This window comes from Salvelinus sp. IW2-2015, linkage group LG23 (genome assembly GCF_002910315.2).
Source record: "Salvelinus sp. IW2-2015 linkage group LG23, ASM291031v2, whole genome shotgun sequence".
Lineage (NCBI taxonomy): Eukaryota > Metazoa > Chordata > Actinopteri > Salmoniformes > Salmonidae > Salvelinus > Salvelinus sp. IW2-2015.
This window is the reverse complement of record NC_036863.1, coordinates 13333708-13350427: the sequence shown is the minus strand read 5'-3', so window position 1 is coordinate 13350427 and position 16720 is coordinate 13333708. Positions and strand designations below refer to the sequence as shown.

General features: G+C 43.3%; 1 protein-coding gene across 2 annotated transcripts in view; it reads left to right on the top strand.

Annotated features, from left to right (window-relative positions):
- The window catches only part of LOC111950714 (heat shock protein 8), a 31912-nt gene that overhangs the window by 12790 nt on the left and 2402 nt on the right, over positions 1-16720 (top strand). The window contains exons 1-5 of one of the 2 annotated variants that reach the window (XM_070434386.1): positions 14612-14734; positions 15029-15238; positions 15440-15645; positions 15740-15892; positions 16105-16660. In XM_070434386.1, the coding sequence (XP_070290487.1) occupies positions 15034-15238; positions 15440-15645; positions 15740-15892; positions 16105-16660 (1120 nt within the window). In that variant the 5' untranslated portion in view covers positions 14612-14734; positions 15029-15033. Of the gene's footprint in view, positions 1-14611; positions 14735-15028; positions 15239-15439; positions 15646-15739; positions 15893-16104; positions 16661-16720 lie in introns of those variants that run through there. The other variant, XM_023968529.2, reaches the window with a different exon arrangement.

The window sequence follows — 16720 nt, the reverse complement described above, 5'->3', positions numbered from 1 at the left end:
GTATATATACTGAGTTCATGTGACAGATAATGTGACACTTAGATTGCACACAGGTGGACTTTATTTAACTAATTATGTGACTTCTGAACGTAATTGGTTCCACCAGATCTTATTTAGGGGCTTCATAGCAAAGGGAGTGAATACATATGCACGCACCACTTTTCCTCTTTACATTTTATATTTGGTTTGGAAACAAGTTATTTTCTTCATTTCACTTCATCAATTTGGACTATTTTGTGTATGCCCATTACATGAAATCCAAATAAAAATCTATTTAAATTACAGGTTGTAATTCAACAAAATAGGAAAAATGCCAAGGTGGGTGAATACTTTTGCAAGGCACTGTAACTTCTGATGAATTTGGGTATCTGATATTCAGAGCATAAATTGCCAAGTTGATTAGTTACAGGAATCAGGACTAATAAAGCCAATGCAACTGCCTGTTTTACAAACTGTAGGTCTACCATATGGATGGGCATTCATTAAATTCCATTGTGGGCTGACACTGTAGGCTACACCCAAGTAAGCACGGGCCGATTTCTTTTGGATGTCTATTTTTGACATCAATGTTTGGTTCAGATTTGGTCCGGTCTGAACTGGCCTTGATTTGGTCCAAAAATAGACGTCTATAAATGACGTCTTTTCAACTTTCATTTAGAACTTAAAATGAACCTAACTTCAACGTCTGGAAAATACGTATTTTAGATGTCTTTTCAATGTAATTTTGCTTACTGGGACTATTCTAGATTTTGCTGGGTATAGATCGGTTAGCTGACAACAGTAAGGAAAAGGATGTGCGTGCTTCCTGTTTTGTGATTCTGGTTGGCCAGATCGCTAGCAAGAATGACCAGAAACTGCCAAATGGGGAGAATCATAAGTGGCTCATTTCATCTTGTTATTGATTCCATGTCTTTTTTTAAATGTTTTGACTGATTCTATTTCAATGTTAATATGGCTAAAATTCACTAGCTAGCTAACAATAAGGTGACCAGATTTATGAAATGAAAACCAGGGACATTTCCAGTTCGGTGGTCAATATATCATTAAAATATCCAATGTTATTATCTATGAAATAAAAATGGTGGACAATTCTGGTTTCATGTATTTAGTCTAACAGGCACACTGTAATAGACAGAGAAAACAACTATATTACAGAAACACAACAGACAAGACAGAACTGTCCAATCTGAACAGCCATTCAGTGGTCCTGGGTAGAATAAGAGCGGAAGAGAACATGAACAAAATTTAAAAAAACAGACAATAGTACTGTATATGTGAAATACTTAACAACATAATAAAGAAATAAGACGATGATGAGATTGGTAACTACATAATATACTTATACCAACCTAATCTGTATATTTCTCAGAAGAATGTATTTTCTTTAGGATTCCCTCTGTCTTTGGCAAGCTTCTCCATGAACTCCTGGCAGGGGAGGTTGAAGTTTGTCTTCACAATAAGCACGGCCTTGATGGTAGGAACAGTGAACCCATTTCTTGCTGCTGTCCAAAWATCATTCATTTGGGAGAACACTCTCTCGACTGGTGCATTACTTCCAGGTAAGCACATGACAACAGACGCTAATCAGCCAGGTTAGTGTGTGGGATGTCATTCTTTTTGAAGTGGGTAACCACCATGCTCCAGCTCTGACTAAGCGGTGTCTCAGATGTTTTCCATTCTTCAAGCGATCCCCCCTTTAGGAACTTTATGCATCCTCATTGATGGTCACATTGGGGCTGCCATCATATACAGTTGAAGTCGGAATCTGGATCTCTTCATGCTGAGGTTGCCTTTTTAAAAGGAGACAATGTAAATCTTTTAGATTATCTGTGTGCTTTCCCCATGCTTGCAAATAGTTCACAGCCATAGTGAAGAATGATTGAGATATTTTGAGAAAGCTCTCTTTAGACATTGCTCTATTTTCCTCAAACTCTCTCAGAAGTCCTCTGACCAAAACTGGAATGAAGTTGTCATCACGTCTTGCAGTCAATTTTGCCTCAACGTTTCTCAGAATTGCAGCTGACTCCACAGCACAGCGGTCCTGACCTTCAAGCATCTTGATCGTGTTACTGAATACGGTCAGGTTTCCATGGACAAAGGCCAGCCAAACTTGAGTCAATGGATCTTCGAACATTGTTCGCAGGACAACAGGGCATTTGTCTTCAGAAAGAAAAAAGGATTTCAATGGCACATACCTTTTCAGCACTCTTTCTAGAGCAGGGAGCATGGACAGCCAGCAAACATTGCTGTGTCCTAAAATGTTATGATACTCCTGGCCAACAAACTCACAAAAGCTCTTCAGTCTTTCTACTCTGACGGTGAAAATAGGAAAATATCTTTGTGAGCAGGTACTCAACATCAAGGGGTATCATATCCAAAGCTGTTCTGGCCGTGTTATGAATGATGTGGGCAGGACAACCTAAGCCAATCACCTCCCGCTGCAGAGCATTTTTAACATTGGTATGGACATTGATCCTCCCCAGCCTATTCAGTCCTCCAAAGTTGGTATTTGTGTTGTCGGCAGGGAATTCCACGACTTTGTTTTCCAGGTTACATTTTTGGATGACCACCAGGACCTCAGATGCAATTTCCTCTGCTGTTTCTCCTTTAAATTCAACAAAATCAAGCAGTTTTGTTTCCACAGATGTGCTGCCATCATATACAGTTGAAGTCAGAAGTTTACATACATCTTAGCGAAATACATTAAAACTCAGTTTTTCACAATTCCTGACATTTAATCCTAATAAATATTCCCTGTTTAGGTCAGTTAGGATAACTACTTCATTTTAAGAATGTGAAATGTCCGAATAATAGTAGAGAGAATTATTTATTTCAGCTTTTATTTCTTTCATCACATTCCCAGTGGGTCAGAAGTTTACATACACTCAATTAGTATTTGGTAGCATTGCCTTTAAATTGTTTAACTTGGGTCAAACGTTTCAGGTAGCATTCCACAAGCATCCCACAATAAGTTGGGTGAATTTTGGAACATTCCTCCGGACAGAGCTGGTGTAACTGAGTCCGCTTTGTAGGCCTCCTTGCTCGCACACACTTTTTCAGTTCTGCCCACACATTTTCTATGGGATTGAGGTCAGGGCTTTGTGATGGCCACTCCAATACCTTGACTTTGTTGTCCTTAAGCCATTTTGACACAACTTTGGAAGTATGCCATTGTTCATTTGGAAGACCCATTTATGACCAAGCTTTAACTCCCTGACTGATGTCTTGAGATGTTGCTTCAATATATCCACATAATATCCCTGCCTTATGATGCCATCTATTTTGTGAAGTGCACCAGTCCCCCCTGCAGCAAATCACGCCCACAACATGATGCTGCCACCCCCGTGCTTCACGGTTGGGATGGTGTTCTTCGGCTTGCAAGCCTCCCCCTTTTTCCTCCAAACTTAACGATTGTCATTATGGCCAAACAGTTCTATTTTTGTTTCATCAGACCAGAGGACATTTCTCCAAAAAGTATGATCTTTGTCCCCATGTGCAGTTGCAAACCGTAGTCTGGCTTTTTTTATGCCGGTTTTGGAGCAGTGGCTTCTTCCTTGCTGAGCGGCCTTTCAGGTTATGTCAATATAGGACTCGTTTTACTGTGGATATAGATACCTTTGTACCCGTTTCCTCCAGCATCTTCACAAGGTCCTTTGCTGTTGTTCTGGGATTGATTTGCACTTTTCGCACCAAAGTACGTTCATCTCTAGGAGACAGAATGCGTCTCCTTCCTTTGCGGTATGACGGCTGCGTGGTCCCATGGTGTTTATACTTGCGTACTATTGTTTGTACAGATGAACGTGGTACCTTCAGGCGTTTGGAAATTGCTCCAAAGGTTGAACCAGACTTGTGGAGGTCCAATTTTTTTTTGATGAGGTCTTGGCTGATTTCTTTTGATTTTCCCATGATGTCAAGCAAAGACGCACTGAGTTTGATGTTAGGTTTTGAAATACATCCACAGGTACACTCCAATTGACTCAAATTATGTCAATTAACCTGTCAGAAGCTTCTAAAGCTTTAATTTTCTGGAATTTTCCAAGTTGTTTAAAGGCACAGTCAACTTAGTGTCTGTAAACTTCTGACCCACTGGAATTGTGATACAGTGAATTAATTATAAGTGAAATAATCTGTCTGTAAACAATTGTTGGAAAAATGACTTGTGTCATGCACAAAGTAGATGTCCTAACCGACTTGCCAAAACTATAGTTTGATAACAAGAAATTTGTGGAGTGGTTGAAAAACTAGTTTTAATGACTCCAACCTGAGTGTATGTAAACTTCTGACTTCAACTGTATCTTACAATATCTGACTACTATTGGCAGCAACATTACACATCCATGATTGGACGCATCAATGTACAGGGACACAAATTCCACCTGGTCTAGGTCTGTGTTACCTGTGTTACCAAAGTAGTTGCCCATGGTGCTAACACGTTACTCACTATGGCGTCACATTTTGTCCTAGCACATGTAAACTTTGGCTCATTAAGCTTCTGTGTCAGTTGTACTGTGCAGTCCATAGATCTGTACCTATGATTGTGTCGCATAGTGTGGTATGCAAAGACACCCTCGTGCACAGGTAAATCATATTCTTCTTGGGAAGGCTATTGTACCTACTCTGTCTGCTCTTCTTCACACTCCATGTGTCACTCTTCTTACTCTCTTAACTTTTTATTTTCCTCCAATCTTTCTCCTCCTCTTTTCTTCACTCGTCTTCCTTCTCTTTCTTCCTTTCCTGCTCATTACCTTTCCACCTCACTCTTCTACACTCTCCTCGCTTCACTCTTTTTACTCCCTTAGTTTTTCCTTCTCACTCTCTTCTCCTTCCTCTCCAATCTTTAATAATAAATAGTACACTCTTAGATAAAATACTTTGGTTAACAGATTCCCATTGCTTGCCTTATTTTTATATTTTGTCAAAAACATTGGAATAATAAATTGGCAGGCTCTGTAATCATATATTTACCTTTCCTCCTCTATCTCCTTCACTCTTTTTCCTATCCAGTCTTCCTCTTCTCCACTCTAACAGAAAACACTATGCTAATGTTATCCATGAAAATGTCAAAATATATATTTTCACACTACTTATTATAATGCCAAACTATTAAAATTGTAATCTACAAATAAATATTATCATAATTAATTGTGCATTCATTTAATATAATCATATTTTCAAAATAGCCCGTCCACTGCATGTTTACATGTGAATGTTTTTTAACCTAGCTACCATGACAGTAGCTAGCTAACCTAGCTAGCTAACTTAGTCTACATAGCTAACGTTAGCTAGCATAACCTATTTAAAACCTTATAGAGCAGATCATCTATCTATATAATGAATAGTGACATTATAACATCACTAGCTAGTATCTCAAACGATGGTAGCTTACCTGGCTTGAAAAGACGTTTGTGGTGATGTTGTGGATTCACTTGACACTTGCTAGTTCTCCACAGCAGTTTTCTCTTAACTTCTTATGGCTGCGGGGCAGTATTGAGTAGCTTGGATGAAAAGGTGCCCAGAGTAAACTGCCTGCTCCTCAGTCCCAGTTGCTAATATATGGCTTCCGCATTCCGCATTCAACAACCCGGTCGCATTCCGCTTCGCTCCACAGGTAGTATCACATTTCATTTCATTTCATTAAAGTACAACGGTTTGATTTGTTTGATCTTAGCTAGCTACATAGCCGTCTTTGTATCAAAGATAATTGTGTAGTTTAGAGCGATTTTCTAGGTTAGCTAGCCAGCTATTTTCGTCCTTTTAACTTAACGTAACGTAATCAACACTGCTAGCTAGCCAGCTAGCCACCGAATAGCAGCACTGTAGAAACTATTACATTCAACGGAACAACGGAACGACTTGATTAGTGTAGTGTTAGCTAGCTACATAGTTGTCTTTGCTGTCTTTGTATCTAAGATAAACTGTGGAGTCTAGAGTAATTTCGGTTAGCTAGCCAGCTATTTTCGTCCGCCGCTGCCGTTCTCCTACCTAGTCAACACTGCTAGTCAACACTGCTAACACTGCTAGCTAGCCAACCTTCTACCGAATAGCAGCACTGTAGAAACTATTACATTACACGACGATTGATTGTGTAGTGTTAGCTAGCTACATAGTTGTCTTTGCTGTCCTTGTTCTAAGACAATTGTGTAGTTTAGACTAATTATCTAGCCAGTACCTGGCCAGCTACACTTTCAAACAAAGTCAACAACGCACCCACTGCTAGCTAGCCTACTTCAGCAGTACTGTTCATTTTAATCATTTTAGTCAATAAGATTTTTGCAACATAAGCTTAACTTTCTGAACATTCGAGACGTGTAGTCCACTTGTCATCCACCTCTCCTTTGCATTAGCGTAGCCTCTTCTGTAGCCTGTCAACTATGTGTCTGTCTATCCCTGTTCTCTCCTCTCTGCACAGACCATACAAACGCTTCACACCGCGTGGCCGCGGCCACCCTAACCTGGTGGTCCCAGCGCGCACGACCCACGTGGAGTTCCAGGTCTCCGGTAGCCTCTGGAACTGCCGATCTGCGGCCAACAAGGCAGAGTCACTCCAGCCTATGCTTCCCTCCAGTCCCTCGACTTCTTGGCACTGACGGAAACATGGATCACCACAGATAACACTGCTACTCCTACTGCTCTCTCTTCGTCCGCCCACGTGTTCTCGCACACCCCGAGAGCTTCTGGTCAGCGGGGTGGTGGCACAGGGATCCTCATCTCTCCAAGTGGTCATTCTCTCTTTCTCCCCTTACCCATCTGTCTATCGCCTCCTTTGAATTCCATGCTGTCACAGTTACCAGCCCTTTCAAGCTTAACATCCTTATAAATTTATCGCCCTCCAGGTTCCCTCGAGAGTTCATCAATGAGCTTATGCCTTGATAAGCTCCTTTCCTGAGGACGGCTCACCTCTCACAGTTCTGGGCGACTTTAACCCTCCCACGTCACCTTTGACTCATCCTCCTGCCTCCTTCTTTCCACTCCTCTCCTCTTTGACCTCCACCCCTCACTCCCCCTACTCACAAGGCAGGCAATACGCTTGACCTCATCTTTACTAGATGCTGTTCTTCCACTAACCTCATTGCAACTCCCCTCCAAGTCTCCGACCACTACCTTGTATCCTTTTCCCTCTCGCTCTCATCCAACACTTCCCACACTGCCCTACTCGGATGGTATCGCGCCGTCCCAACCTTCGTCTCTCTCTCCCCGCTACTCTCTCCTCTTCCTCCTATCATCTCTTCCCTCTGCTCAAACCTTCTCCAACCTATCTCCTGATTCTGCCTCCTCAACCCTCCTCTCCTCCCTTTCTGCATCCTTTGACTCTCTATGTCCCCTATCCTCCAGGCCGGCTCGGTCCTCCCCTCCGCTCCGTGGCTCGACGACTCATTGCGAGCTCACAGAACAGGGCTCGGGCAGCCGAGCGGAAATGGAGGAAAACTCGCCTCCCTGGCGACCTGGCATCCTTTCACTCCCTCCTCTCTACATTTTCCTCTTCTGTCTCTGCTGCTAAAGCCACTTTCTACCACTCTAATTCCAAGCATCTGCCTCTAACCCTAGGAAGCTCTTTGCCACCTTCTCCTCCTCCTCCTCCGAATCCCCCCCCCCCCCCTCCCCCCCCCCCTCCTCCCTCTGCAGATGACTTCGCAACCATTTTGAAAAAGGTCGACGACATCCGATCCTCGTTTGCTAAGTCAAACGACACCGCTGGTTCTGCTCACACTGCCCTACCCTGTGCTCTGACCTCTTTCTCCCCATCTCTCCTCTCTCGCCAGATGAAATCTCGCGTCTTGTGACGGCCGGCCGCCAACAACCTGCCCGCTTGACCCTATCCCCTCCTCTCTTCTCCAGACCATTTCCGAGACCTTCTCCCTTACCTCACCTCGCTCATCAACTCATCCCTGACCGCTGGCTACGTCCCTTCCGTCTTCAAGAGCGAGAGTTCACCCCTTCTGAAAAAACCTACACTCGATCCCTCCGATGTCAACAACTACAGACCAGTATCCCTTCTCTCTTTTCTCTCCAAAACTCTTGAACGTGCCGTCCTTGCCAGCTCTCCTGCTATCTCTCTCAGAATGACCTTCTTGATCCAAATCAGTCAGGTTTCAAGACTAGTCATTCAACTGAGACTGCTCTTCTCTGTATCACGGAGGCGCTCCGCACTGCTAAAGCTAACTCTCTCTCCTCTGCTCTCATCCTTCTAGACCTATCGGCTGCCTTCGATACTGTGAACCATCAGATCCTCCTCTCCCCCCTCTCCGAGTTGGGCATCTCCGGCGCGGCCCACGCTTGGATTGCGTCCTACCTGACAGGTCGCTCCTACCAGGTGGCGTGGCGAGAATCTGTCTCCTCACCACGTGCTTTCACCACTGGTGTCCCCAGGGCTCTGTTCTAGGCCCCTCCCTATCTCGCTATACACCAAGTCACTTGGCTCTGTCATAACCTCACATGGTCTCTCCTATCATTGCTATGCAGACGACACACAATTAATCTTCTCCTTTCCCCCTTCTGATGACCAGGTGGCGAATGCATCTCTGCATGTCTGGCAGACTAATCAGTTTGGATGACGGATCACCACCTCAAGCTGAACCTCGGCAAGACGGAGCTGCTCTTCCTCCCGGGGAAGGACTGCCCGTTCCATGATCTCGCCATCACGGTTGACAACTCATTGTGTCCTCCTCCCAGACGCTAAGAACTTGGCGTGATCCTGGACAACACCCTGTCGTTTCAACTAACATCAAGGCGGTGGCCCGTTCCTGTAGGTTCATGCTCTACAACATCCGCAGAGTACGACCTGCCTCACACAGGAAGCGGCGCAGGTCCTAATCCAGGCACTTGTCATCTCCCGTCTGGATTACTGCAACTCGCTGTTGGCTGGGCTCCTGCCTGTGCCATTAAACCCCTACAACTCATCCAGAACGCCGCAGCCCGTCTGTGGTTCAACCTTCCCAAGTTCTCTCACGTCACCCCGCTCCTCCGCTCTCTCCACTGGCTTCCAGTTGAAGCTCGCATCCGCTACAAGACCATGGTGCTTGCCTACGGAGCTGTGAGGGGAACGGCACCTCAGTACCTTCAGGCTCTGATCAGGCCCCACCACAACACAAGGGCACTGCGTTCATCCTCCACCTCTGGCCTGCTCGCCTCCCTACACTGAGGAAGTACAGTTCCCGCTCAGCCCAGTCAAAACTGTTCGCTGCTCTGGCCCCCCAATGGTGGAACAAACTCCCTCACGACGCCAGGACAGCGGAGTCAATCACCACCTTCGGAGACACCTGAAACCCCACCTCTTTAAGGAATACCTAGGTAGGATAAAGTAATCCTTCTGACCCCCCCCCCCCTTAAAAGATTTAGATGCACTATTGTAAAGTGGCTGTTCCACTGGTGTCATAAGGTGAATGCACCAATTTGTAAGTCGCTCTGGATAAGAGCGTCTGCTAAATGACTTAAATGTAAATGTATATGCATATTATTAGTATATTTGGATAGAAAACACTCTGAGGTTTCTAAAACTGTTTGAATGATGTCTGTGAGTATAACAGAACTCATATGGCAGGCAAAAACCAGAGAAAAAATCCAACCAGAAGTGGGAAATCTGAGGTTGGTCGATTTTCAACTCAGCCCCTATCGAATACACAGTGGGTTATGGGTCATTTTGTCTGATGCTTCTACTGTGAAGTGGGGCCGAATGAGAGGGATTGAGTAAGGCTACCATGACCTGAACATGCGCTGACCATGCACGTTCAGGTGAGAGCGAGCTCTGTTCTATCGCATTTCTGAAGACAAAGGATCTCCGGTTGGAACATTATGAAGATTTATGTTAAAAACATCCTAAAGATTGATTCAATACATCGTTTGACATGTTTCTACTTACTGTAACGGAACTTTTGATATTTTGTCTGCTTTTAGTGACGCGGCTTCGTGACTTTGGATTTGTTTTACCAAACGCGCTAACAAAAGTAGCTATTTGGACATAAATGATGGACATTACCGAACAAATCAAACATTTATTGTGGACTGGGATCCTGGGAGTGCATTCTGATGAAGATCATCAAAGGTAAGTGAATATTTATAATGTTATTTCTGAGTTCTGTTGACTGCACAATATGGCGGATATATTTTTGTCTTGATTGGGCTCTGAGCGCCGACCTCAGATTATGGCATGGTTTGCTTTTTCCGTAAAGCTTTTTTGAAATCTGACACATTGGTTGCATTAAGGAGAAGTGGATCTAAAATCCCATGTATAACACTTATGATCTTTGATCAACGTTTATTATGAGTATTTCTGGAAATTGATGTGGCTCTGCAAAATCACCGGATGTTTTTGGAACTACTGAACATAACGCGCCAATGTATACTGAGATTTTTTGATATAAATATGAACTTTACCGAACAAAACATACATGTATTGTGTAACATGAAGTCCTATGAGTGTCATCTGATGAAGATCATCAAAGGTTAGTGATTAATTTTATCTCTATTTCTGCTTTTTGTGACTCCTGTCTTTGGCTGGGAAAATGGCTGTGTTTTTCTGTGATTTGGCGGTGACCTAACATAATCGTTTGTGGTGCTTTCGCTGTAAAGCCTTTTTGAAATCGGACACTGTGGTGGGATTAACAACAAGATTACCTTTAAAATGGTATAAGATACTTGTATGTTTGAGGAATTTTAATTATGAGATTTCTGTTGTTTGAATTTGGCGCCCTGCACTTTCACTGGCTGTTGTCATATCGATCCCGTTAACGGGATTGCAGCCATAATTAAACTAGCGCAAGCAAGTAACGTTAGTTAGTAGAAGACGAGTGAATGAAGCTGCTATAGCGAGCGGCCCCATCTGTTGGCCAAAACAAGCACAACACGATTGAGACATCAACCGGTAGGCTCCTGCCTGATCTTTCTTGCCACGTAAAATATTATTTCACTTCGCGGTCTGTTTTTAACACACAGTTAAAAACGGGGACAGCTCCAGCCGGGGACAGCTCCAGCCGGGGACAGGCCACCAAAAACGGGTCTGGTCACCCTAGCTAACAAACAACTTGCATTTGAGAGACAAGTGTTCATTGTGCTAATTTATTTACGTTTTCAATAAACATTGGAGACTAAATATAGTTTACATGTTGTCAATAATCTAAGCCAACCCTGTTTGTTTTGCCCCATAGTTGCGCATGCCTTGGTTTTGTTGCTAAACAACCAGCCTGTCTATAGGAGGGCACAATTTCTTTGGCCAGTCTAGGGTGGCAGAACAGCCAGGACTGGGCCTGAGCACACGCATGCAACAGTACACCCATCATCGAACAGTTTTGACTGGGCTGAGCGGGAACTGTACTTCCTCAGAGGTAGGGAGGCGAGCAGGCCAGAGGTGGATGAACGCAGTGCCCTTGTTCAGGCCCTACACCCAAACAAGGGCACTGCGTTAATCCACCTCTGGCCTGCTCGCCTCCCTACCTCTGAGGAAGTACAGTTCCCGCTCAGCCCAGTCAAAACTGTTCGCTGCTCTGGCACCCCAATGGTGGAACAAACTCCCTCACGACGCCAGGTCAGCGGAGTCAATCACCACCTTCCGGAGACACTTGAAACTCCACCTCTTTTAGGAATACCTAGGATAGGATAAAGTACTCCTTCTAACCCCCCCCCCCTTAAAAGAGTTAGATGCACTATTGTAAAGTGGTTGTTCCACTGGATATCATAAGGTGAATGCACCAATTTGTAAGTCGCTCTGGATAAGAGCGTCTGCTAAATGACTTAAATGTAAATGTAAAATCATCAACTCTTTCATCGAAAATAAACAATCATACATTTTATTAACTGAGAATGTACAATTACTTTGTGTAAAGCTAACAGTTAAATATGACTCATTCATCCTCTGGCTTCAAAATGTTAAGTCCAACTCTTGCGGTAGTTCAATTGTAAATCTTGTCTGTCGCTGTATTCCAATTGTAAATCTCATCTGTCGCTGTATTCCATCTAGTCACAACCGTGCAAAGCACGTGCCTCCCCAGATGGTCAGGGATCATCCCAGATAAAGATAAATCGCATTTGCGAACCATGCCAAACTGGGTGAAAGTGCAATGATGCAATTGCCAAGGCAAGACATTCTGACATTTGATTGTGTAACATAATAATAGTAGGCTAAATAGTGTTTATGGTGCTCACTCTAGTATAATTTATAGGTTCATAGATGAAAAAAGCACCATAGCTTATTTTGTGTGTACTCCTAATAGATTGAGTGTGCCATTACCCACAGCCCTATGGGTTTGTATGCCCTTGGAAATTCCCATGCTGTCTCAATGTGTCAACCTCTGCTGCATGGTGAATTTCCCATGGGACTGCAGTAGCATAGTCTTTACAGTAGTAAGGCAGCGCACCATGTATACCTCTTGCCTTGCCTAAGATGGCTGCCTGGCCCATCCAATGCCAGCCCATACATGAATGGCGAAGATGCATAAAGATGGCAGCCCCCATGTACTTACCACAAATGCCTCGTTTGCTAAGTTCACCGTATTGTACATTGCTCACCGCTAAAAAACTTGTAAAGGCGTTACATGATTCAAATTCTAGCTCCAAGACAGCGGCAAATTGAAAAAACGAAAAAGTAGATTGTGCTGATTGGTTCAGTGTGCCAGTTTAGAACTTTGTGGGAAGTAATAAAAACAAGGATGTCATTTGCAATGGTACCTCTATTTTTTCGGCACTCAGCAAATTTCAGGTCTGCTGAGCGCAACTTAAACTTGAAAATTCTGTGCAACTTCCGGCGTGCGTTTACTGTGAACATTGAGGCTTTACTCGCTTTAAGGTACAGTTTTAACAGTGGCCAAGTAGGCTACTGTGGTTATTTGATCAAAGTGTAGGCCTACCAGAGTGGCCTACCAGAGAGGTCTACCATCAAAACAAAAAATGCATCCCACAACATTTTAACATGGAAATAGCAGTTCTATCATTCACCTACGGTAGCAGCAAGTGTGTGTTGTTCAATGTTTTCCTACATTCCATGAGACTTCTAAAAAAAAACATGCAGGGCTTGTCATGAACCTGTTTATCCACTTGTCCTGAAAATGTTGTTGTTTGATGCAAGAAACCACTTTACAAAATAACATTCATTATTATTCCCATACCATTATTACAAAGAATCAGACAAATTATGCTACCCTCTTCCTATTGCCTACTTAGCTTATTCAAGACCACTCAAAATACAACACTGCCCCTTTAAAACATAAAAAAAGCTATTTAACTGCCTTGCTTTTCAAAGATGACTAGAAATGCACACATTTCGTGCTCACTCCCCTATTATTGAATAGAAATTAGCTTTAACTGGGCTAATAACTCACTAACTAGCAAAGAATATGAACACATGTATGCAGGTGACAACATGCAGATCTCAAAACAAGCACCTCTACTCGTGACCGCTCATGCAGTAAACACAGTCCAGTTCAAAGTGAACAGCACAGATCCATATATGGCAATGGCTATTTGCATATAGGCCAACTGCAGTTCGGATTGGTTATGGTGCGCCGGTCTGTGTAGAGTATGGGCCTGAGTCATGCTTGTTAATGCAGTAGAATCCTACTCCGATGTGTTCTGCCTACAAGAAAATCTCTTGCATAGTTTGCTTTGTTTTTCGGTATGTTACATTGGAAGTGGCTAATATTGTGTTGATTCAAGCACAATTCCCAAGGTAGAACGAAACGTTGATAGTGTTAATTAAAGGAGGAAACTGAGTGAAGTGAAGTTCAATCTTGTGCTTCTCTGTGCACGCTGATATTTCTTCTGCACTGCAGTCCAAGAGCTGCGTGCAGTTTAGCAGGAACATTGTTCATATCTGAATTTCTCAATATTTATGCACCTTTGCCATCAGTTTAAAGAGCAACTGTACCTAAAAAGCAACTTCTCATTTTGAAAATGGCCTATGTGGCATCAATATGTGCCAAACATTTATTCTAGTGTCAAAATTGACGACAAAGTTTAAATAGGAAAATTTTGGTCATAAAGTATGTCTCGTACAAAATGGAGATTGGCAAGATGATAGGAAAACAAAATTATGTCATGGAATGAAGAGTACTGTAACAGTTTTCCATGGGCTGTGTTTAGTTTAATCCTGCCCAAATTCCCACAACTGGCAGAACCCAAGTAATCATCAATCCAGAACTCAGATCGCAATGCCAATGGTCAATTTGGTTGACATTCGATATCACAATGGGGCTAGTTAGGGACCATCATTAAATTACACAGTGTACATGGAACAATAATTTAAAAGGTCAATAGCTCCAAATTTCAATGACTTAACCTTAAACTAACTATAAATTGTAGAAATTCATTTACAAATATTGAAAGCATTCGATGAGACAACTAAAAGATGTGCAACATGAAAATATTGTCCCTTTTTACATTGTGTAATTGACGGCCCCTAACTATCCCCAGAGATAGGCTATCCAAAGTAAAACCAACTTTGCCACGGTGGCACACCAGCCGACTGAAGCTAATTGGCCTAATAATTTGGCCAACTCTTTCCACCTGCGTACACACAGGAAACACCCACATCAAGCCACACCCCAAAACAAACTCACCTTTGAATTCTGTCAAGGCCATTAGCATTTTTTAATGAACCAAATCTAAAACAAGGCCAAATCAGGAAGTGCAGTCGCCCTTTAAATGAAACTGAAGGCCTATGACTTTTTTGGAACCGGATTAGTCACCGTTCTTAGGAATTGAATTTCAACACGAGTTGGCATATTTCTCCATGAAGGAAGTTGCACATGTAATCTATGGTGGCTACGTCTACCCAGGCAGCCCAATTCAGATGTTTTTTCCACTTTCTTTTGACTAATCTGAACAGCTTTGAAAAATATATTGCCACATCAGAGCTGATCTGATTGGTCAAAAGACCAATTAGTTAAAAAAATATCAGAATTGGGCTGCCTGTGTAAATGCGGCCACAGTGACTCATAAACTACAGTCCAAAGTCTCTATGGGTCACTTTACCTTGAGTGATCATGACTGCCACCTATTGGAAAGACTTTGCTCATCATTAAATATTTATCTGTTTTCACAGCAACCATGTCTAAGGGAACAGCAGTCGGCATTGATCTCGGGACCACTTACTCCTGCGTGGGTGTGTTCCAGCATGGCAAGGTTGAAATCATTGCCAACGACCAGGGTAACAGGACCACACCAAGCTATGTTGCCTTCACTGACTCTGAGAGGCTCATCGGTGATGCTGCCAAGAATCAGGTTGCCATGAACCCCTGCAACACAGTGTTCGGTAAGTTTATGTATTGCAATGGTGATTATTGGTAGATGTTTGTAAAGGTGTGATGCAGTTTATTCCTGCCATTTGTAGTTTCCACCAGAGGTTTTATAACCTTCCTTGGATGTCTGAGTGAGAAACCAAAGATCAACTGCTATGATCAGAGTATGTCTATAATGCAATCGTTTTAACATACTTTTTATTTGCGTATTCCAGATGCTAAGCGTTTGATTGGTAGAAGATTTGAGGACACCGTGGTTCAGTCTGACATGAAACACTGGCCTTTCAACGTCATCAGCGACAGCGGACGCCCCAAAGTGGAGGTTGAATACAAAGGCGAGACCAAGAGCTTCTACCCTGAGGAAATCTCCTCCATGGTGTTGGTCAAGATGAAAGAGATTGCAGAGGCCTACCTCGGGAAGGTGAGTTTGAGTTACATTGCAGTCTATTTCAGATTTTTAACAGTTTGTGTATTCATTCACAACTTCTTCTTTTTTTCTACCCTCATTTTTGCAGACTGTATCAAATGCGGTTGTAACAGTGCCAGCTTACTTTAACGACTCTCAGCGCCAAGCAACCAAAGATGCTGGAACAATCTCTGGTCTGAACGTTCTGCGAATCATCAATGAGCCAACCGCTGCCGCTATTGCTTATGGCTTGGACAAGAAGGTGAGACACATATATATTTTTAGAGCTCAGGAAGGTCTATTGAAATAATAATTGGACAAACTAGATTTAATTCGCTATGATGAATTTTATTCCTGCCATTAATTTATATATATACACAAACACTCTGTACATGGGACAATAATTATATATATATATATAGAGAGCTAGCCATGTGTCATACCGTTTAAATATTGAACATTCTTCTGTTTCAGGTTGGTGCTGAAAGGAATGTCCTTATCTTTGATCTGGGTGGTGGCACCTTTGACGTGTCCATCCTGACCATTGAGGATGGCATCTTTGAGGTTAAGTCCACTGCTGGAGACACCCATCTGGGTGGAGAAGACTTTGACAACCGCATGGTCAACCACTTCATCGCAGAGTTCAAACGAAAGTACAAGAAAGATATCAGTGACAACAAGAGAGCTGTTCGCCGTCTCCGCACCGCCTGTGAGAGGGCAAAGCGCACCCTGTCCTCCAGCACCCAGGCCAGCATCGAGATTGACTCTCTGTACGAGGGAATCGACTTCTACACCTCCATCACCAGAGCTCGCTTTGAGGAACTCAACGCAGACCTTTTCCGTGGCACCTTGGACCCAGTGGAGAAATCCCTCCGTGATGCCAAGATGGACAAGGCCCAGGTCCACGATATTGTCCTGGTCGGAGGCTCCACTCGTATCCCCAAGATCCAGAAATTGCTCCAAGATTTCTTCAACGGCAAAGAGCTCAACAAGAGCATCAACCCCGACGAGGCTGTGGCCTATGGCGCAGGTGGATCACTGATCATCTTGTGTTCACTCTGTGGTCATTGGGCTGCTATAACTAGCCCTA